Genomic DNA, 23,898 nt, shown 5'->3' on the forward strand with positions numbered 1-23,898 from the left:
ATTCTTAATCTTTTTACATCGAGATTTAGCCACCACTTAGTTATTTCATTAGTGGCAATTAGCAAAACACATTCTCAAAACATAATTGGAATTTTGAACTCTTTGAAGCAGATCCCTAGTGATATTGGTGGTTTCTTCGAATTATTTATTGTTTCTGTATTTGTTTCATAAGCTCTAATTTTTGCAAACCCCCAAAAGAAAAAAATCGAGTGGTGTAAGATCGAGAATGCGTTGCCGGTGAAACTGAACTAGGGCTGTAATTTAAAAGTTTTGGGATTATACCCTACAACAAAACTCCCTAGTGTTCTAAACCATCTAAAATGCAATTATTATCTCTCCCTTTTTTGATTCCGAAATTTTCAGATTTTTTCTTATCCCGGAAACACTGTATAACTACGTACTTATACTGTGTGTCTCCGGTGGAAAGCACCATGGGAAAACGGCAATGTATTTTTTCGCGAAGGATCCGTGAAGCCTTTGAAATTAGCATTCAACTTACTACCCCAATCTCTTTCTAGCGTCAGACAAGCGCAATAACGTACGTTGAACGCTAACTTCCAATACATATCAAAGGCTTCGTGGATCCTTCGCGAAAAAATACACTAACTACATCGTTTGTATTTAAGGTGGTAATAATGTGAAGCAAATCCAATATTGTGTTGCAGTCAGTTCCAATTTCAACGCCGAAGTATTAAATAGTTCGCGCTGTTATAAATTGTGTATATTTAAGTGATATTTTAACTGTTCATTTCGAGACTGTCATAAATTTATTGTTAATTAATTGTAAATAAATAAATCACGTAATTAAATTTACGTTAAGAGTACGCTTTGTTTTCTATGACAACGTATTTATTTTATTTTGTAAAAGTTGGTTTATTATTGACTACTATATAAATCTTGTGTTCGATATGGGGCGCCAAATCCATTAGGGGTTAGGGCGTTGTTGACCCTTAATACGCCACTGGGAATATTGTAATGCCAACAATATAAAAAGGCGTTGTTTCAAAAATTGAACCAAAAGCCTTTAGCATTGAATAATTCAGGTTCTTTATTCCTTTAGCGAACAGGTTTTTTTTTTGTTGTCAGGTTACCTGACAATCGATATTAAGCTCTGTGATGTATCAGAAACGTCAAACTTTGTTGGATTGGTATTGGTATTGGCGTCATGCTGCAATGGGGTAAAAAATGGCACTCCACTTTTTTTACGAAAATAAATTTTCCTTTTTTTTAAATTATTACATGTTTTGGCAGGTTCATATGAACTCAGCAGAACCTCAAAAAACCAAGAAAATGAAAAGTGAACTAACGATAATTAGGCGCTAATTAGGTACTAATTAAGTGGCCTATCCCCGAATTAAATGCTCCTTTTTTTTTAAATTATTACATATTCTGTCCGGTTCATATGAACTCAGCAGAACACTACCTTTAAAACCCAAGAAAATGAAAAGTGAACTAACTATAATTAGCTGCTAATTACGTGCTAATTAAGTGCCCTATTCCTGAATTAAATACTCCTTTTCTATAAATTATTACATGTTCCGCTAGGTGCATATGAACTCATCAGACCAATACCTCAAAAAACCAAGCCTAAGGTTTGTATGAAATGTGCGTGAATCATATCGTTTGCGAGGAATTTTTATTTAGAGTTATGGTACCTGGTAACGAGTATTTACACCAAAAAATTATGTACAAAAAATGAAAACATCAAAATTAGTAGTGGTATCCTAAGTGACCGTGATGGTGGCCATAATATCCAGCGTGGTGGGGATTGACAAAGTGATGCTGATGGCCATAGCTGTAGGGATGGACCCCATGTTGGTAATAATGATGGCCGTATGGGTGCTGTGGTTCGGGTTCTGGTGCGGCGATGGCCAACACGAAGAGAAGTGCGAACAAGGCAAACTGTAACAAAGTGTTACGTTAATTTTGGTAGCCCAAAAAGTCAATACTTACGTATTTGAACATCTTTGTACAGCAGAAGCTACAAGACTATGTTTAAAATCATCGAAGAGGGTGCTTTTATAGCGTGTATTTACATACAAACTTCTAATAGATCACTTGCCCTTTAAAAGTAGGAGCTCCCAATTAGTATTCAGATGTTTAGATTAATTCCCTGGATTTTTGAATAATATGCGGATCAGTTACGTAATAGTATTTTTAACAACGGAGACAATTGGGTATAAATATTCATTTATTACGTTTATTAAGAACTTCGCTCAATTTTATAAATGTCGTCTCTTATTTATTGGGTAGCACGGTATAATTTACGACCATTAGGGTTTCCGGCTTAATTGATATTATAGGCGTTAGTTTCGGCTTGAAATGGATTAGTATCATTACCAACGGTTTCTAACAATGAAGTAAATTGAAATAAAATGCTTCAAATGCTATTTTACACTTAGTCTTAAGTTGTGCGAGCAAATAATTTTATATGTATAATGTTGCCGTGAAGTCTTATTATATTATTTTTTATTACAAAAATCTTTCTCCATAACTTACGTTTTTATTATTTTGTAAACTAAATGTATATGCTCAGAACATTAACGTTATAAAGCTAAAGATTCCATTCGGCTTTACCGCATTAGAATTGTCCTCCCAACAGTATGGAGCAGAATTATCGTCTTAAACAGTTTTGTGAGACAAACTGTTTTGGTTACACTGTCAGTTATCATCTTTAAAGATTTCATCAAAGATCCTTCCTCCACATTGACTCTCAGCGGGTATTCCCTTCTAAGTGCATCTGCCCTAACTATCATAGCTGGTCGGAGTCGATATTGCCCCCTGCCCCCGTAATTCCAAGGCAAGTTCTGCGCTGCGCCTTTGTATTTGTATGATGTTCTGGGTGAAGGTCTTATTCCACCACACCAGTGATGCATATGTAATGACTGGAATAAAAATTGTAATGTCATTTTTGGAACGGTGGCCTACAGGCCCACAGGGACCTTGTGGCTCTGTTCGCTTTTTTTGCAGATGTGATTTGAAGGTCTAACGTGATGCCCAAGTGTTTACCTTCTCCCACTACTGTAGCTTGGTGCCGTACATTTCAATATTTTTAGCTTTGTTTTTAGCGCTCACGTTAGTGAGGTAAAAATTACCCCCTACTTTTTTTACGGAAATACACGTTTTGAGGCACCAGGAATCCGAATCAAACAAAATCTCGATGAGGTCGATCGGTCTGTCGGTCTACCGGTCTGTACTCTCATTTCCGGCTAAACGGCTAACCCGATCGAAACCAAATTTGCTACACATATTCTTAGACCAATTTTTTATTATTCGTAGGCGTGTCGTTAATTCTGTCTCAATAAAAATTGTTATATAGGATTAAAAAACAATCTCTTAATTACTCGACCCTAACCATAACATACGCTGTCGCATTGTTCAATTAAAACTATTTTTCTTTATTATAAAATGCCATTTGTGACATGCGAAAGTCTTGCAAAACTGTTTAATTGGACTGCCAAGCCAACCTCCACGTAAAATCTTAGTTTATTCAAAGAGTAACTATGGTTTAATTTAAATTACTAATTAAAAGGGAAATTAATAATTTGTTCAATTTGGTTTTAAGAGCTATTTTAAAAGCTACTACAAATATACAGTAAGTCCAAAGTTCGTGAGAATATCACTGCAATGGTTTGAATATGGCGAATTTCTAGACACTAATGATATTTTGATTGATAAATTAAAAGATTGTAGCTTTGAATGTTTGAATCCATGTGTGAGTAAACCTCTCCCATACTTCACACTTCTAATGAAGTTTTGTTGCATTTCTAGCAAAATAGTAACACATACCAATGCTTTTGGTACAACGGTGCATGTTCTGCCGATATACCTCAAGGCAGTACTCTTGGTCCACTACTATTTTAATCCATACCAATGAGTTTTCTCTTGCACTCGCTCTAAATTACACAAACGACACTGCTATTATATTCAGTGAAAAACATATTTAAAAACCGAGATGGTTTAAAAATAATAAACGCATTTTGACATCTAAGGGTCCTTACTCTACTGGTTTTTTTCTTTAATAATTCTTTCAGCGTAGAGTAGATCCAGCGTAAAACCTTATTTAGAAAATGTTGATTTACTCAATGGTAGAAAAATCAGATTAGCATTCAGCAAACGAGCTGAATAGTGAATACTGATGATTTGATTTAGTTAACAAGAAACTAATTTTAAGCGTAATATGGATGAAACCGAATTCCTTGAACAAAAGGTCCCATAGAAAGACGCTTCCTTACTCATGATACTTAACATTCCGACTATTATGATCTGATAAGAAATGCCTAAAGTTAACATCTCCTCCATGCATTATTCAGCACGTAACATTTAAATAAATAACTTAATAATTTCGTTCAAAAATGTACAAGAACAACAATAATGAATAAAATATACATATTTCACCGTGGACATTTGCGTAAAATTCCGTATTATTTAACATTTCAGAAATCCAATATAATTGTATAATTAAGAATATATAGGTCTCCGGACGCCCACACTAAATTAGCCGGCACCTTAACATTTTCGTCGTATTAAAAATTTATCACACCTTTTGCTCGCATTATCATGTAAATTAGTAATTAAAGAAATGGAGCAGGATGCTAATGGAGCAGACCTTGTGTTACTCACGTTTGTCAAGGATAAGGTAATGAACTCGTTCAGTAGATTTGACCTATTGCTTTATTGTCTATTGAAATTTTGTACAGGTTTGTTCCGAAAGTTGGTTTTTAAATTAGTTCAATTCCTTCTTAGTAGTATGCGGAGTAGGGGTAGCCGTAATAGCCGGTGTTGTATGGGTATGCGGAGTAGTGTCCAGAGCTGTAGGGGTAGGCACCATAATTGTATGCGGAAGATCCGTAGCTGTACGGGTAGGCACCAGATTTGTATGCGGAAGATCCGTAGCTGTACGGGTAGGCACCAGATTTGTATGCGGAAGATCCGTAGCTGTATGGGTAGGCACCATAGCTGTATGGGTAGGCTCCGTACGAGTAGGGGTAGGCACCATAGTTGTAGGCGCTCACTCCGCTGATGAGGTGTTGGGGTTTCGCCTCTGGTTCGGGTTCGGCGATAGCCGCCACGAAGAGGAGGGCAAAGAGAGCGAACTAAACGAAGAAATGCGATAAGTAATTAATATACCAATCAAATAAATCTACTTACGAATTTGAACATTTTGATGATTGCTTTGAACGGCTACTGCGACAAAACTGTGCCGACTCCACCCGGGAATGATCCTTAAATACTAAAACAAAAGCAAAATTTGCATAAAATTTATGGCGTAACCAAATCGATTTATTGATCTCTTCAAACAGGTGTCGGCTTTTTTTTGCATTTTATATAGTTCAAAACGCGCGACATTTTTGGGTACCAATTAGCGCAAGCCAGTAACAGACGTACATATTTAAATTAGCCAATTACAATATTAAATCAGATTTTTTAATTAATACTACAGGATTCGGACGTACACAATTAATTATTGATTCTGGGAAGATACGCTGCATTAAAGCACTAATAAAGAATGTGTTAAAGCGATTTTTATCGTCGCCCATAAAACACGTAAATTATTAGATTCCTGTAATAGCTCATTACACTAAGATGATCACATTTTCTTCCCCCTACCTTGTATATTGATTTACGTTTGGTACGTAAAGTCTTTGATCCGATGCAAAATGTCAAGGTACGTCCGTACTAAAAAAAGTGCAGAAAAAGCAATTTTGAATTATCTTGAACTTTACTAATCAAGTTGTTTGCGCACTTTCTGGCCGAAAATAATTCAGGAATTTCGCTAAACGAAAACATATTTTTTTAACGAGTTTGGCCTTTCGATAGTAGGTATCCGTCCTTTAAACCCACAATACTTATTTACATTTTTTTGGAATTGTTATTTGGAACGTGGCAGTAAATGCGTACATCTAGAAGAATTTGCGTGGAAGTTGCGGACGAATCCGACCTTTTTCCGGAAATAATAAGCTTCGAGATTTGAATGCTCGACATTTCAAAAATTGATGTTACATGTTAGGGGGCGTAAATGTAAATCGTTTGGAAGGTTGCGCTTTACTTGCAACCGCGTCCCTTTTATTGTAGAAATTTTGTTCTTGCGAAAACCTAGACATGCATTAAGTTGTTCTTCACATTAATTTCAATCAATGTTAATTCCTTTAATCCAGGATACTAAAATTTGTTCTCCTCCGAACTTTGTTGTTCAAGTAAATTCTAAATATCCCACGATAAGATTTGCCTTTAAAACAAAGCTAAATAATACAGGGTGGTATTTTTAAGTAGACCATTAGAAGAATCTCAAGAACGGTTTGTAATTTTGATTCGGGACTCATTACCTTTTTTTTAATAATCGATCAAAAGGAATCATTTAAAAATATTTTCAAGATGAACTCTTTCCGGTTGTGTCAGAACGATACCGGAACTTTCTTATTTCACTATCTTTTTTGATGGTATTTTTGAATTACTCAAAAAACCAGTATGATTTTGTTAATATGATGCTATGTCTAACTGACATGGTTTCGAAGTTATTTGACATTTTTTCACAGTTTCAGAGGTTCAGTAAATTAGCCATATCACTGTTGTCTGACAACTTAGCAAAATGTTTTTTTCACGAATGGACAACTAAGAGTCCACACTATCAAATGCCACAACTTTTGGGGGAGTTAAACCATTTGCTTGGCGTTTGCTATAGTTTCACATTTCAAACATATCTAACTGTTATAGAGAAATCGCACTTTTAGCAATTTAAAAAAAACATAGAACGTTTTGAAATACAACGCAAAATGCATCAGAATAGACTTGTCAGCCAGGTCAATCTACACTGGTTTGCTTAAAAACAGCTATCGAGAGCTGCTGAATGCGCAAACGCAACAATGGCGCCAATCGCAATGTTTAGGTACTGCTGCGGGGACAACAAACAGTGAAAATTATAGCACAATTTGCAAATTTAAAAAAAGAACGCAATGAAATATGAAACGGCAGCGCATGAATGTGGTTTATCTTTTCGAAATGTCGTGAGGGTAGCTTAGTGTTACTAAGGGTTGGTTCAACTAGCGAGTTTGGTTGTTTCAAATCGTGATTTTTACAAATTAATTAAGCGCCGCTTTGTGCTAGAGTAGCTCAGGTCCATGGTGAATAAGCACGGTACAGCTGCATCACATCCTGTTACAAATAAGAAAACTGACAACTTTTTTCTGAAGTGTAGTAGAGACTTCGAAGAGAGAAAATTAATGAATGCGTTTTAAGCCGTCGTAGAGTCACGTTAAACGAATTAAGAGAACGGAAATAAAAATTCGTGGTGGGCCTTAGTGAGCCCGAGTCATAGCTATCGAGCGGGAAGCTATTTTTTTGTTACGCGGGTGTTTCAAAAATAGTAGCGAAAATCGCTGTTATACGTGCGGACGCGCAATAAGCGAAATACCACCCTCCGCTAAGAATGAGGTTTTAACTTCAATAAACGAATTTCCATTTCCAAATCCAAAAATAGAAGGTGATCCCAGTTGTCGCAAGTTAAATTACTCAAAGGGTAGATTTAGACGCCGTATTTTAACATAAATCGTAAATTGGGTTTGGTACTCAAAGAAAATGAATTGTATTTTATAAACACTCTATACACTCGCACTTCATTTTTCGTAGAATACGGGCGTATCGCTGACCGCTCTATCGTTCGGTTCATTGAATATTCTATATCGTTATACGTGCTAAGATAAGAACAATTCAAATAAAATCGTGATTAAAGACACGAAAATATTAACTTAAAGTGTTACCTATTTATACCTGCAATCTAAGTGTGCGGATTTGTGCTACCTACCTGTATTGTGTTAATATTGCTCATAAACCGATTCTGAACTAGCACAGCACCATGGATGAAAAACTTGATACCCTAATAGCAGGTTTTGCGAGACTTGAAGATAAGATAGATAAATGCTCTCTCGACTTAAACCAAATTTGGAAGAAGGTCAACGAGTTGGAAATAGAAAATAAAGAATTATCTAAGTGTATTGTAAAGCTTGAGGATAAAGTGGACCAACTAGAAAACCAGTCGCGCAGCAACAACCTGGTAATTTATGGAATTACCGAGGAAGGCAACGAAAGATGCGCTAATCAAAAATGCCAAACAACTAAAAGGTAGTGAAAAAGCAATTTCCGACGACTTCTCCCAAAAGGTAAAGCTACAACGCAGTAAACTAAAACCATTTTTGGAAATCGCAAGAAAAAGTGGCAAGATAGCTTATTTGTCCTTTAACAAGTTAGTAGTGGATGGCAAAAAGCTAACTTATGAAGATGCCGTAAAAGCGTTTGAACACAACTCTACAACCAGCAGAAATCAAGACGCAGGTAGCGACACCTCATATAGAGTAGAACTCCCAGAGGAACTTGCGGCCACGTCCTGGTCCCAAGGTTACGAACGCATAGGAAAAAGGAATCGCAAAGAAATTTACCATCTTGCAGTACAACATTCAATCAATTCGCAATAAATCAATCTCTCTTGTAGCAGCTCTGGACGAATTAAAAGCAAATGAAAATCTGGAGGCGGACGTCATGTGTGTATCTGAGCACTGGTTACGCCCAGGTGAGTCTAAATTCTTTTCTGTGGACGGTTTTTATCTTTGCAATTGTTACTCAAGGAAAAATACGGGAGGTGGAGGCGTTCTTAATTTAGTTCGTAACGGCTTAGCTTTCAAGAGTATCGAAGTTAGTACGCCTGTCATTCAACAGTATTTTGAATATGTAGCAATCAAAAATAACCAAATGCTTATTATAAACCTCTACAGATCTCCAAATCATAATTATGATGTCTTTTTTGAAAACTTGTTTGATTTATTAACTCTTACTACTGGTCTTTCAAAGAGGCTTGTGGTATGTGGTGACTTTAATATGGACATCTTAGTTGAGTCTAAACAGAAATCTGAGTTGTTATCAATCATGCCCGTCTTTGGGTTGGCTCCAATAATTAAAACTGCCACTCGAATAGTTCAGTCAACAAGAACATTAAATCGATAATTTTTTCATATCCACAGAGAACACCACTTACTCTTCATACAGTATTCCGATTGGTTTATCCGACCATAATTGCCAATTCTTAATTTTAAGCAACACAGGACTAGAAAATCCGCAAAAAAATCAAACGGAAGTTCGTAGACTCTTTAACAAAACCAATTGTCGTAAATTCCTTAATCTATTGACACACGCTGAATGGGACTTAGTATTCTACCAAAAAGATGTAAACAGAAAACTCGATGCATTTTACTGTGAATTTAATAGACACTTTCAGACTGCCTTCCCACCTACCTCTGTAAAGTCAAACAACAACCAATACGACCGAGGGTGGATTACAAAGGGAATACGTACATCGTGTAAAAGAAAAAGAGAACTACTTGCTCTAAAGAAGTTCAGTAACAATAACAATTTCACTATTTACGTTAACAAATACTGTACAATCCTGAAGCGCACAATAATGATGGCCAAACAGATGTATTTTAATAAAAAAATCTTGAACTCGAAAAATGTTATTAAGGGAACTTGGAATGTCATTAATAGAGAGCTTGGGAATCGCAATGTGAAAACTGTTAAGAATATTACTTTACTAGACAGTAACAACATAGAAATCAGTAACCCTACTCTAGTAGCTCACACTTTTAATAAATATTATGCGGATGTTGCCAAAAAACTTCAAAATGACATTAAATGAAAGCGTTCTCTCCTGGAGTATTTAAATAATAGCCTAAATAACAACTCTTTTTTCATTACACCTTGCACAGAATTAGAAGTACAGCAAGTAGTAGCCTCATTTGCTGACAAAAGCTCAAGCGGGTTTGATGAAATTCCTATAAAAGTTTTAAAAATATGTATTGGCAAATTAAAAGTCATACTCACGGATATATTCAACTGTTCTTTCTCAAGTGGTCTGGTCCTAGACATATTAAAAATCGCTCTCGTAGTTCCAATATACAAAAAGGGTGATGAAAAACTTCCTGAAAACTACACACCAGTCTCTCTGCTTACTACACTTTCAAAAATCTTGGAAAGGCTAATGGTGACTAGATTAAATCAATTTATTTCTCAGAACAAAATTTTAAATAACTCACAATTTGGATTCTTAAAAAACAGGAATACACAAATGGCAATATTTAATTTTGTGAATACCATAATTTCGTGTCTGATGGACAGCGACAACCAACAAATTTTAGGCATCTTCTGCGACTTGTCAAAGGTTTTTGACTGTGTAGTGCACCAGACGCTAATCGAAAAACTCCAATTCTATGGCATCCGGGGATTAGCAGCGCAGTGGTTTCAGTCATACCTTGAAAACAGCTACCAAAAGGTGTTAATACGATTTCAGAATAATTCAGTCATTCAACGCTATACATCAGAGCTCAAGCCTATAACATGTGGCGTTCCCCAAGGCAGCATACTGGGTCCCATTCTGTTTTTATTATATATCAATGATTTACCAGTTACCACTGAGTTTTAGTGCCTGTGAGTTTACTCTATTTGCAGATGATACCAATTTATTAATTAAAGCAAACGATATTCTGGCGCTCGAACTTAAAGCTACGGAAACAATTAACAAAGTCTTTCATTGGTTTTGCAGCAATGAATTAAAATTCAACTGCGAGAAGTCATGTAGCATTAAGTTTCAAGAGCGATGGTTCAGGAGCTAAACCTCACGACTAAGATGGGAGACTTAACTAACTTAAATGTAACGAAGTTCATTGGGCTATATATTGACGATAAGCTGTCATGGAGACACCACATAAATAATTTAAATAAGTCTCTTTTCTCGGCAGTTTACGCCTTAAGCCAAGTCAAAAACTTGGTAAATACTCAAACTTGTAAAGCGATTTACCACGCCTACTTTGAAAGTCTAATGGCTTACGGGATTGAATTTTGGGGAAACTCTGTGGATTCCGATACAATTTTCAAAACCCAGAAACGAGCATTAAGAATCATGTAGGTACAACATGAACAAACGCGACTCTTGTAAACAAAAATTTGTTGATGCAAAAATTTTAACAATGACCAATCTTTATATCTTAAGAGTCACACAACACATTTATAGAAATTTACAGTTTTTAGACAAACATGAAGACTAAGATCATAACTACGATACTCGAAAGAAAACAAACATTATTCTACCCAAATACAAACATGCTTTCAGCCAAAACGGTCCTTTATACACTGGTATAAAAATATTCCAGAAACTTCCACCTTCCGTCACAAACGCTTCAACACTAAGACTTTTTACAAAAAAACTTAAAAATTTTTTATATCAAACAGCTTTCTATAATCTCAACCAATTTTATAACCATCAATAAAATTCAACTGCGAGTAGGTACTTTCCCTACGCCTGTACAGGGCTCGGATACACACATGACGTTTGCTAAGAGGTTATTCTATAATTTTTATTAGTTCAATTTAGTTAATATGGTATTTTATAGATTCATTAATGTGTATATGTGGGAAATAAAAATTTACTTTACTTTACTTTACAATAAAAGGAAATCGCACAATTCTCTTCGCATTCATTTTAATTACAATCTAGTTACCGACGGCAACATTCGGCCAAGCTTCGTCGCGAAAATCCCTATTCTTCTGGAGCTGCGCAGAATGGTCGATCTCCAGGACTTGTCACGATGGTTGTATACAGAGCGTTTCGTATTTTTTCCCAGCAGGAGATCTGCTACGCTTTTCTTTCCAGTGTAACGTGGTTGCATCACCGTAAGGGTATGTCACTACCACAATCTAGTTATTTTTCATTAAACTTAAGTTCTCTGTGACTTTTTCATCATTTTAGAGTCACATTTCTCAATTTTTGCGCCACCAACGCCAAGAATAAGCATGTAATAACAATCTTTTAGCAATGGTTTATGAAGGTTAGGCTTTCTGCAATTTTTCCACATTTTAAAGTTCCTTCTATCTACCTCCTACGCCAGCAACACCGAAACTAGGCATCTCACATTAACCCTCTAGTTATTTTTGCATTTTATAACAACCCTCTGGTTAGTTTTCTTCAAGTTTAAACTCTGCGGCTTTTACAGACAGTATTTTAAATTGCAAATTCCCAATTAGTTCAACCTCTGGCAATACCACATCCGTTCAACAAGAAGAGTGTACAGGTACATTCAAGATACCTTATCAAAGGTTATGTCACCCTAAATTACTTCGATATTTAAAAAAAATTAAAACTTAAAACTAAGAAACCAAGAACAGGACTTAGACCGTATTTACTGTTTCCTTTTATTTTGGAGTGGAGCCTAGGTAGCTGGCACGAACCCCTGACCTACTATGTGCTTACAGGGCTAGCATGCTTATCCTGGGTAAGAAGACTCCCTCTCGGTCGTATTCAGCATTAGAACCACAAGACCAAGGTGATCAACAAAGATTAAAAAAATGCAAACGCACTGACAGTTTAGATCGCACACCTAATCTTGATCGATCTTGTTGTTTCGTAGTAAAGATGTGTAAAATAATTGAAACTTTATTTATTTATTTATATTTATTAATTCGCATAACATTTAAAATCGCTCGTGAATTTAATAATAACCGTACCCGGCATGTGGGTAATGAGAATAAGCAGACGAATAGGCGTGGTGTCCATGGCTGTAGGGGTAGGCGCCGTAGTTGTAGCTGTGCGGATAAGCGCCATGGCTGTAGGGATAGGCACCGTAGTTGTAGCTATGAGGGTAAGCGCCGTAGCTGTGGGCATAAGCGCCATGACCGTAAGGGTAGGCCCCGTAGCTGTAAGGGTAGGATCCGCGGTGGTAGGGTGAAGCTCCATAATTGTATGCCGCTACTCCATACTGCGGTTTGGCTTCCGCCTTTGCTTCAGGCTCGGCGATAGCCAAGGCGAAGAGAACGGCGAATAAAGCGATCTAAAACACTACCCTTAAAAAATGTGTGATTGACAATTACTTACGTATTTGAACATATTGTAAGAGTGCCTTGTACTTCTGTGACTACAAAACTACAACCTCATCTAATTTCTTCGGTTCCTTTTATACGTACCTACTTAAAACCTAATTTACATAAACTTCTGTGATGATTATAGAAATAGTTCACGCGCCCTTTAAAAACTGGTGTGTCATCGGTCCCATTTACATATCTTATTAATTGTTCAAATGAATACGGATGTCTAACAAATTAGGTTGCGAAATTAAAGTAGAATTTGACATTTTGATCTAATTGGCGTTAATAATTTGTATAATATTAAGAGCACTGTAACCTTTTTCAGTTCTGCTCCACAAAAAAGTTTATTGTAGTTTAATAAGGGTGGCTTAAATGAAATTGATTAGAAGAAGTTCGCTTTTGTTTCCAGTAGCCTCAAAGCCTCTTTACGAACGTCCTAATTCAGAAATGAATGGGAATAATATTTTGAGACCTATTAATTTGACATAAATGTCAAGTTAACACGGAGGAGGAATCCTTATTTGTTTAAACAAATAAAGTTTATTGCTTCGAAATGTAAATGCGGCGGAGGACGCACCGGTTTTCGAAGGGGTTATCATCAGGTAATTGATGTCCTTAACAGTTTATGCAAATCGCGCTTCTGGAATTGGTATAAAAGAATTGATGTAGTTCGGTCGAATTGTAGTTTTGTATCCGCTGACCTACAAGCAACCGTACAAAATGTTCAAATACGTAAGTAGAATTTTTATTTTTCAATTTTATTTTTACAAGCAATTGTTTAGTTTGCTTTACTCGCCATCGTCTTCGTCTTGGCCGTAGCCGAGCCCGAAGCGAAACCGGAGGCCAAGCCACAATGGCCAGTGTCTGCGTATAACTACGGACTGGGTGCCCACAAATACGGCGTTTCGCCTTACAACTATGGAGCTTATCCCTACAACCATGGAGCTTACTACGGTTCCTACCCCTACAGCCAGAGCGCGTACCCTCACAGCTACGGTCACAACTACGGCGCGTACCCCTACAACTACGGTCACGGTTACGGCGCTTACCCCCACAGCTACGGAAAATACGCTTCGTACCCTGGTTATGCCGGTTACGCGCATACTGGATACCCATACGGTTACTATTAAATAACTGACCAATTGTAAATAACGGACGAAAATGTATCAAAACTAATAAAATGAAAAGTAAGCATTTACGAATTTCAAACAATGAATCTGAAATAATTCCCCATTATCATTATTTTTTCAATTTAAAAATAAATCCAAAAAGAGTCGATCGTCACCTCAGCAGAAAAATGACACAAGTCACTTTTACGAAAGTACAAACTATAAGAAAATTTTTTTCCGGGTCGATCTGAGACAATTTTTTCTTCGGGGCTCAAAAATCGACTGCACCAAAATTTCTGGCGAAAACACTTTTTCTTATAAATTTTGGTGCGTAGAACCCAAAACAATTCGTACTTTTTCGATCGGACTTCTCAATCAAAGGTTATGGACTAGAAACTAATTTCGAAAAAAAATTCAAAGGGCTGTAACTTTTGAACTAGTAGCCCAATCTTGGAACGTGGCTAGGGGCGGCAGCTTTAGGGGGCGGCATTTTTTGCACTATATTTATTTTAGGTAACATTTTAAGTTTTAAAATAATAGTTAAAAATGTTTAATTAAAATTATGAAATAAATTGGAATTGGTAGACAGTTATTCTTTTCATATTAGTTTTAAAAATTTCATGTTATTATTTGATTTTTATTTTAAAATTTATTGCAATTTAAAGATTATTTTGGGGCCACTGGGTCGCAATCGAATTTTTCTAGGTAACATATTTCATGCACCCATCGGGTACTCCAACAAGTTTGCAATATATACTTCCTGTATTTTCCAATTCTATTTTTTGCAACAAAAATATGAGATGAATTTATTTTGTAATGAACTTGCATTGTGAAAATACAAAAAAGAGTACCAGCATTGAATAAAAACCTTTATTCAATGGTACAGCTTCCCATTAACTTAAATGAGTACAATTGTTACTTTAATACATGAATGAGATTGATTTAGAATCCTTAGCTGTAGTAAGAAATCGATGTAATTACATTTGTTTCCTATTTATTTATTTATTTGTTTAGCCAGATACCATACAGAATACAATTATTCCAATTACATGGCACTGGGATGCTGTACTTAAAACTAAAACTACACAGTAATTACGATCTTATATGACTAATTAAGGGGGATCTCACACAGTTCAGTTATGAGCGTTTGCAGGGGTTTCATAGAAAAATTCCCCAGACTTTAGTTTCAATCACTTAGTGCTAAATGATACACCGATCTCTTCGCAAGGAAATTTGCGATGTTTCTATAGTAACACATTTGTCAAATTTATTGCAATATCAAGTGAAATATCGTGTTAAATATAGCCAAAATGTGTCACTTTTCATACGTAGAATTTTGCATTATGGAAATAAATAATCGAAAAAGTGTTACTATAGAAACATAGGAGTATCCTTCGTCTTTTCAACAAAAAAAAAATTGAAAAGATCGGTAAAGAAATACGGCCGTGACAATCTTTCCACGAAACGTCTACCGTGTGTGGATTGTATGAATTTTACTTGCTGTTGAGTAGCGCCACGCAATCCGAGTTTTAAAACTAAACTGGACGTATTAAGATCATTTTGTGGGAAGGAATATTCAATTCTAAATCAGAGACTACTTGCAAAAGTATTAACAATTTTAGTTCAAAATGCGTCTTCATTTAATGATTTAAGTGCAAATCGAGAACACTTCACTCCAGCCAAGGATAGTCTAGATAGTGCTCATAAAATTGAATTAAAAATAAAAATAATTAGCAGTTAGTGTAGTGTAGTAAATGTAAAATAAATAAAATTATAAATTATAAAATTGTAACATACAATCAGAGCTGGGAAGTGGGCAGTATTCTACGTTGTAAATACTGTGTAGTATTCAGTTACTTTCGAGTACATATTCAAATACTTTATAATTAAATAGGTACTTTTATGGAAGCAGTATTTGTATTCTCAACTAAAATACTTTAACATATATTTTTTAGTGTTCAAATACTTTACAAACAATCCGCATATTTCGCAAAGTATTCTAATACTTCACTAACAATCCAATACTTTTCAAGTTAGTGAAATACTTTGAGAACTATTTAAATATATATATTAAATGGAAAGTATTAAATACTGTCAGAAGGATTTAAATATTATTCGACAGAAATTCCCCTTATGTGATGGTTTTGTGCGCCCGTCTGTCTGTCTGTTCCTCGTCTAATTGGAGAATGGAAAGAGACAGGGATGTCAAACCTTCACCAATCTATTTCTATGACTTTAAAGATCAATGCTATTGAATATGAGCTGAATTAAAAGTGTTATTTCCAAATCCGAGCCGAGTGTCAAAAAATTCCCCTATTAAGAATCGTACGCGATACTTCATATGTTCTTTAACGTCCGCCAAGATAGTTTATAATTTACTACTGTGCCTATCTGTCCGTGTGCATAATAACTTTGTTTAGAAACGTCAGATCGCTTTAAAAATTGGTACACATGTTCTTAAGGGTATAAGAAAGGTCGCTATTGTTTCAGTTACGAAGTTCTAAAAATAGTGGATGCGTGAACATCTCGAGGATCATTCGGTATTCGACTGTATCGAATTTCGAGATGTGATGATAACGATATTGTTTCAAGCCCCTGCACCACGATATGATAAAACTAATATTTTTATAGATGCATACATACTGTTTAATCACCGTAACAGGCTACTAAATGTAATCACCCAAAATAACATCAAGTGATCATGATGATGATGGATAATCTTTTTAATTTTTCAATTATTTGAGTGAAGTATTTGAATACTTTTGACTATATTTGAGCACTTGTCAAAGTAATGAAACACTTTTTGAAGTATTCAAATAGGTACTTTTGATAGAATATAAGCCGTTTAAATAAAATTGATGAATTATCAACTTCGGCATGACCTTTAGTTTTCAAACTAAGCGATGCAGGAATAACTCGATAGTACCACAGATCTACACATACACAGATTGCTAACCTTATGCATTTTTTGGGAAACAAATTTAGGTATACTTAAAAGCGCCCTCTATTGCGGAGCAGTATAAACATGTACCGTTTAAAACTGTAATATGACGCTTATGGATTTATGCATTAGATGTCGCTGCAAAAATTTGAAGCGGTAAAGTGTGCATAATTCGAATTCGTTACTCGTTATTTTTAGCATTTGATATTTGTAATCGGTGAATTTATTTTGTGATTTGTTTCGGACTAGTTGTTTCAGTTTGTTATTGTTTAATTAATTTGTTGCTTGCGCGCCTTTCGTTTATAAGTTTCTGCATCTATCTATACTGACGATTGTTGTATCTTACCTATTGGAATAGTCTTTGAGGTAGGTAAGTACCTATAGTAACATTAATTAATTTAAATTAATTAATGGTCAGGTACTATTTAAAGCTACCTGCCGCCCCGCCAAGCGATTGTGCAAATATTTCTTCCAACTATAAACGGTTTTTCCGTTCACCGTTTCACTCTTGTCACTTCACTAAGCTGCATTATCTGCGTAGGCACGTGCAGGCAATGTAATTTGATCTCCAAAGACTTTTGATGTGGAAATATTAAAGCACCTATTTAGATTCTTGTTACCATGCCTGCGAGAAGAGGTTCAAAGCGATCCTACTTTGGGTGCCCTTCTACTTGGAAGATTTCCCCAAAAATGAATCTATCATGCGAGAATAGCGAGAATAGTATGCTGTTTGCTCTTCAACATGAAGAATTAAGAAATAAATTTATATGCGAAAAACATTTTTATCATGGGGCTTTATCAAATAGCACCCTCCACAGAACCAGGTTGAATCCAAATGTAATTCCTGAGGCGCACAATAGAGAAGATCTTATTGTTAACTTTCCCGCCCAATCGTACAAACTAGCTGCTTCTTCGAGCATAAACAAACGCCATACACCAGAACCTCTCCAAACATCGTGTTCATCAACGTCCTCGTCGGTAAAGCGCAATTTGGATATCATATATGTATATATACGTATTCTAAATCTTATCGGCGTGGTAAAGAGTGTAAAGTTAATTATGGCAGAGATATACATAGTTTTTAAGTATACCTTTGCGGTTAGGAATCTGTCAAGACTTTTAAAGCCGCAAATAGTTTCCGCCAACTTCAAAAAACCTTCACGATTCTTTAAGAACCTGCCCTATGTTACCTCCTATCATATCATATCACTGTAATAATACGAATATTAAGGAATTCGAATTGTGCAAACTTTAGCGCTTTAATTTTGTTTCAACGACATCTAACGCATAAATCTATAAGCGTCATATTACAGTTTTAAACGTTACATGTTTATACTGCTCCGCAATAGAGGGCGCTTTTAAGTATACCTAAATTTGTTTCCCAAAAAATGCATAAGGTTAGCAATCTGTGTATGTGTAGATCTGTGGTGGTAGTTATGTGTGTCGACAACCGCACACTTGGAATCAAAAGTAAATGAAGATGAGTTAATAGTAGCACTAGTGGGTATTTTCCCAGAGATATCCAAATGATACTCTGTGCTGCACAAGCTAAAACCCATAAAAAATTGAAGAGAATTTTAGAAAAAATTCAAGGATCTAATCGATATTCGAGTCGAACAGGCAAAAACCAAGATACCAAGATCAACGCAATTACCAAAACCAATATTCTACTTATTGAATTTTTTGTTGTGTCTTCTTAGGCATTTCCACTTAATTGATTCTCATCATACATAATTGTCCATATCCTGGATGACAAATCAAACCCAGTTCGAGATCTTCACTTCAATATTTGTCACGTATTAAATTGAGTACATCTGCAATTACGAGCCATTTTCTTATCAATCACTGATATAAGTCTATTTTTATTCATTTCGAGATGGTACTATAAATTATTGCAGTATGAGAATGTAGAAACTGAATGGTATTACATAGCAAGTACAAGGTACTCCATATAAAGATGAATGAGAATACGTACAAATCACCAAATGTTTCTTTGGAAATCTTAATGATAATAAATAGAAGGAACGAAGTGTTATTCTGTTCTTGTCTCACTTTTACTTATTTGATAGATATACTTTTATGAGAATACTCTGTTTCCATGGAGATTGTCAGGTAAGTGAAACTGAGACAAAGAAAACCTGACATAAGAGACTTTATATTTGTTCCTGTTACTCGTGCATTGAAGTGTTTGTATCTGCAATTACGAGCAATCCTCTTATCGGCCATTGTTAATTGTTATCGATGTGATAATGAATTTTGATGCTTTTCGAGAGTACCTATACAACGTAATAACCTCTTCCGTTTTATTAATGTATTTATGAATCGTAGTACTAGATATCATAGTGTAAAGACTATAGGAATATACGTTACAATGAACACTTTTGTCATTCATATTGCCTGTTACTATTGGGCAAAAAAACACGTAAACTTTAATATGACTAAAAATCACTTTTTTGGAATATGATAAGGTTTTTAAATTATTGCATTTTTTTGGATGACAGTCAAATTTCACGTGTAAATCTAAAATCTTTTTTTGCCTACATTTTACTACATTTATTTTATTTTTCCCGAAAGAAAACGAATTTGGCGCTTTTTGATTTTTAGGTTATACGTCGTTTTATAATAAAAGTTCACTTCTATGCGTAAACTCATGCTATAACATCTTTTTCTACTTTGAATTTGTGCATATGTGGGCTATTTCTTATCTTATTATACAAACATTGTGCTCTAATGGATTTACAGTTACTTAACTTTCTAGAAAAGGAGTTCACCTCCACACAAAAGAGCGGCTTGACCTGTGAAGGAGACCCCAGTTTTGGTACAAAATATTCGTAAATGCCCGGGCAATATCGCTAACTGTAGATAATTTAACAATTCCTTAACTTCAAGAATGTATATAAAAAGATTCATGGACAATGGTTGCCGAGTAACAAATTGATAGTGATAAGCAGTAGCAATCTGGTCGCCGGATATCAATCATCGAGATAATTATGTGCGCGTTTCGAGGACGTATCTACTTTATCTGAATATTGAAGAAAGTTCAGGGTAATTCAAGAAAACTGCTTTCCATACGTGTCCAAAATCATGTAAAAAAATTTCAATCGATATAAAATAATATTTATTTTACAGTAGGTATAGTCAAAAATTTATAATAATAATATTTTATTTTATTTTTTTATATATATAAGTGTATATGGTTACAATAACATTGCAAAAGAAAAATAAAATAATGGTACCTACAAAAGCAGAGCTTGTGCGTGGGGGTTCAAGCATGGTATACACCGAATTGAAACAAAACAAAAAAATAAAAATAAAATAAAAAATAAATATGTACCAAATCTAAAAATAAAGACTGACTGATGCTCAACCTTTACCCTATATCATATCAATAACAACGCTTATAAAATTCTTTCCTATTTAACATAAATTTTCTGACACTATTTTTGAAACTATTGAGGGAAGTTTTTCTTTTTATATCCTCAGGCAAAATGTTAAAAAAATCTAGATGATAAATAAGAAATAGATTTTTGACCAATCCTTTTTCTGGCTGCACATGTTATTATATTACTCCGGTGACTTAATCTAGTGAAATGCGGATGGCAGATAAAGTTTGCTAAGTGTTTTTCACGGAATTGTTTCATTACTATTTTATATAAAAAAAGTTGTTTGATGTCGTATACCCCCGCCTCTTCGTATAACAAACTAGAAGAATACAAGCGACTCTTTTTATAGATTATTTTAAGAAACCTTTTTTGTAAGACTTCTAACTTGTAGAGTAACGTTCGGTAAGCGCTACCCCATACGACAATTCCGTACGAGATTCGCGACTGAACTAATCCATAATAAATGGTTTTCATTTCCAGTTCACCTAAAAAATTGGATAAGTATTTAAATTTATATAGTAACGGCCGTAAATTGTTCAACACGTGATTAACATGGGTATTCCACTTTAAGTTCGAGTCTACTGCTATTCCCAAATACGTGGTGCTAGTCGCAACCCGAATGTTTATCATACTGCCATGATTATTAATTTGAATGCTGTCAAATGTTGGTAACGATTTAGCATTGCAGGAAAATGGGATTATCACAGTTTTGTCATAATTTATGGTTAATAATTTATGATGAAAACTATCAATAATTTTATTAAAATCATGTTTTACGCAGTTTTCAAGATAGGTCCAAGAAGAGTGATTGTACAACACAACTGTATCATCAGCAAAACTAAATACTTTACCACTAGTGTGAATGTCAAGTATGTTATTAATATAGATATTAAAAAGAATTGGTCCCAGCACAGTTCCTTGAGGAGCCCCATATTGCACTACCTCTGTGTTACTCAAACTGTTACATACCTATTTTGACAATCTGTCGTCTGTTCGCAAGATAAGACTGCATGAGACTAAATGCGACACCCCTAAACCCTAATCCCGACAGTATATTGAGCAGCTGAGAGTGACAGACCGTATCGAAAGCTTTGGCTAGATCCAGAAAAATACCAAGCGCATAGTTACCTTCATCAGGTGCTTTGTGTACGTCATTCATTACAGCACACATTGCATCCTCATAGATACTCCTTCACGGAATCCAAATTGATTATTTGATAAAATGTTATGTTTTCCAAGGTAACTCTCAATTCTTAATTTGATTAATATTTCCAGTATTTTGCCAATGTTAGATAGCAAGGATATAGGCCGATAATTACAGGGGTTTGTTTTGTCGCCCTTTTTGTGTAGGGGTATAATTACTGCACTTTTAAGTTTCTCGGGGAAAACGCCCTGCTCAAATACCTTATTAAATATGTAAGTTAACGGCTTGGATATTTCGTATTTAATTTCCTGTAAAGCTATATTCTTGTAGTTTTATTGCTTTGATAATGGCCTGCTGATAAACAATCAAACAAACAAACAATCAAAAAATTAAATTAAACATAATTATAGAAAAGTTAACAGGTACAATAGGCCTCAATGTCGCGGTACAAGGATCAAAATAGGATACCACCTCTGAGTTTAAGTATAACAAATGATAATAATAAACTCATTAAGAACTAGTGAAATGGTGTAATTCTCACAGTACAAAACTAGAAACCAATTATAATGGGGGTACGTCAATCAAGCTTGGTAATGGGATATTTACACTAAAATTACCTAATTTAAAAGAAACTGACACTAGCGTACAGAAGAGAGATTCTGTAAGGAATTTAGAAAAGATTAAACATTTGCAGTAACCTAATTTAACTTTAATTTTATCTTTTGCAAATAAATGCTCCTCTTATGTCCAATTATTCGTTGGAACCCATTATAGTTATTCAGTTTCACATATAAAGTCAAGAAAATGACACATTTCCATGGAGGAACTATTGATTTCCAGGTCAAGTATCCTGTCACCTATCTTTCCTAATTCATTGTCATTTGTGTCAAATAGTCACCTGCAAAAGGGTCATCGTACATGAGATACAACTTTTTTTTCATAAAGATATACAAAACGTAGTATCTATTGCCAAAGTTTAGGAAACTGGAAAGGGGAGATCAATCGTCCATAGTACAATTTAAGTTAGCCGTTGGTCAAGTAGTAATTTTTTGCTAGAGGATTTGCGAATTTACTTAGAAATTCAAAGTTTTAATTTCGAAAAGGAAAAGAAGTTTAAGTCAGAGGCGTAGCGGAAATGCACGGTGGAAAGAATCTAAACCGTTACAAATAATGATTTTGGGGGTTGATAGGTGGTTTATTTGTTGTGGTTCTTGTAAAACCCGGTTCTTTGAACATATTAACGCTGTTAAAAACCTTACCTTACAACCCCAACCAAAATTCATCATTAGCCCATCACATCGACACTTCTGGTCATTTCTTCAGCGGTCAGTGCTTTTTGACCAAATATACCTACCGTTCTCAATCCACACAACGATTTTCCTTGAAAGGAAATGGGAAATACATTTCCTAAACACTATCGGGTGGTATAAATTGTAATAGAGACAATTAATATAGCTGTCTTGACTAATAAGGGATTCGATTCAAGTCATGAGCGAGTGAAGACGTATATTTTGCTCCGGTCTAAAATTTTATACTTTTGTGGCAGTGCGTAAAATTGCATCATCTGAGGCAAGGTTTAGAGTTAATTAGCATCAGAAGTTGAAGTGAATATAATCTGGTACGTACAGTGCGCTATCAACTATCACATGTTGTTATTCACTACTTATCGTAACAAAACTGCATCTTATATTCGTATCTAGTTGTCAACAAAAGCATGACTAAAATCCTCACTAAATTTATAAGGTCATTGCTCATTTGTTAGGACATAATAATGGATAATTTAATTAAATCCAAAATACAGTCCGTGGAGGACACGTTTGTGAACACTATGAAACAATATGAATCTAAACTTGAAAATGCGTTGACTTCCTCAACTCATTCGCAGCCTTCCGAAATTATGCAGTTAGCAGTTGAGTTAAAAAAATTTAAGGCTGAAATTATGCAGTACGTAGTCGCATTAAAGGAAGCGCTCATTGAAATGGATCAACGTTTAGATAACCAAGAAGCATATTCAAGGAAGAATTGTTTAATTTTTCATGGCATTGCGTAGCTTGAGGAGGAGGATGTGTGTAGCGTAATGATAACTTTTTTCAAAGAACGTCTCGGATTGGCAAACATTGGCATGAATAATATCGTCAATTGTCATCGATTGGGGTCTAAATCCACCTCCAAATCTAAACATCGCGATCGTCCAATTATAGTTAAATTCACCACCTATATCGTCCGCCACTCTGTGTGGGGTAATAAGAAGATGTTAAAGGGTACACGTTATGTTATTTTCGAATCTCTTACCAAGAAACGGCTCGAAATGTACAAGAAGGCGCAAGAAATATTCTCCAGAAGGTCTACATGGACGCAAGATGGGAGAATCTGTGTGTTACTCTCCAATGGTAAGAAGAAAACCATCACCTGCGAATCTGA

At 35.2% G+C, this 23,898-nt stretch overlaps 3 protein-coding genes and 1 long non-coding RNA gene across 4 annotated transcripts; 1 reads left to right on the plus strand and 3 right to left on the minus strand.

Annotated features, from left to right (window-relative positions):
• Positions 1–1,619: 1,619 nt before the first annotated feature.
• LOC116172914 lies at positions 1,620–2,091 on the minus strand. The gene is made up of 2 exons (XR_004145804.1): positions 1,954–2,091; positions 1,620–1,902 (listed from the first exon to the last, which is right to left on the minus strand). It is a non-coding gene; the product is annotated as an uncharacterized LOC116172914 (long non-coding RNA).
• A 2,565-nt stretch (positions 2,092–4,656) lies between these two features.
• On the minus strand, positions 4,657–5,252 carry LOC116174163 (prisilkin-39-like). The gene is made up of 2 exons (XM_031491982.1): positions 5,152–5,252; positions 4,657–5,096 (listed from the first exon to the last, which is right to left on the minus strand). Exons 1-2 carry the CDS (start codon positions 5,161–5,163, stop codon positions 4,743–4,745), a joined length of 366 nt encoding a protein of 121 aa, XP_031347842.1. The 5' UTR covers positions 5,164–5,252; the 3' UTR covers positions 4,657–4,742.
• Positions 5,253–12,481: 7,229 nt separating this feature from the next.
• LOC116175124 (postacrosomal sheath WW domain-binding protein-like) lies at positions 12,482–12,981 on the minus strand. Its single transcript, XM_031493229.1, has 2 exons — positions 12,911–12,981; positions 12,482–12,866 (listed from the first exon to the last, which is right to left on the minus strand). Exons 1-2 carry the CDS (start codon positions 12,920–12,922, stop codon positions 12,528–12,530), a joined length of 351 nt encoding a protein of 116 aa, XP_031349089.1. The 5' UTR covers positions 12,923–12,981; the 3' UTR covers positions 12,482–12,527.
• A 508-nt stretch (positions 12,982–13,489) lies between these two features.
• LOC116174751 (transcriptional regulatory protein LGE1-like) lies at positions 13,490–14,098 on the plus strand. The gene is made up of 2 exons (XM_031492727.1): positions 13,490–13,632; positions 13,683–14,098. The coding sequence occupies exons 1-2, from the start codon at positions 13,621–13,623 to the stop codon at positions 14,028–14,030; spliced, it is 360 nt and encodes a 119-aa protein (XP_031348587.1). The 5' UTR covers positions 13,490–13,620; the 3' UTR covers positions 14,031–14,098.
• The last annotated feature ends 9,800 nt before the right edge of the window (positions 14,099–23,898 follow it).

This window comes from Photinus pyralis, unplaced genomic scaffold, assembly GCF_008802855.1.
Source record: "Photinus pyralis isolate 1611_PpyrPB1 unplaced genomic scaffold, Ppyr1.3 Ppyr1.4_LG6, whole genome shotgun sequence".
Classification (NCBI taxonomy): domain Eukaryota; kingdom Metazoa; phylum Arthropoda; class Insecta; order Coleoptera; family Lampyridae; genus Photinus; species Photinus pyralis.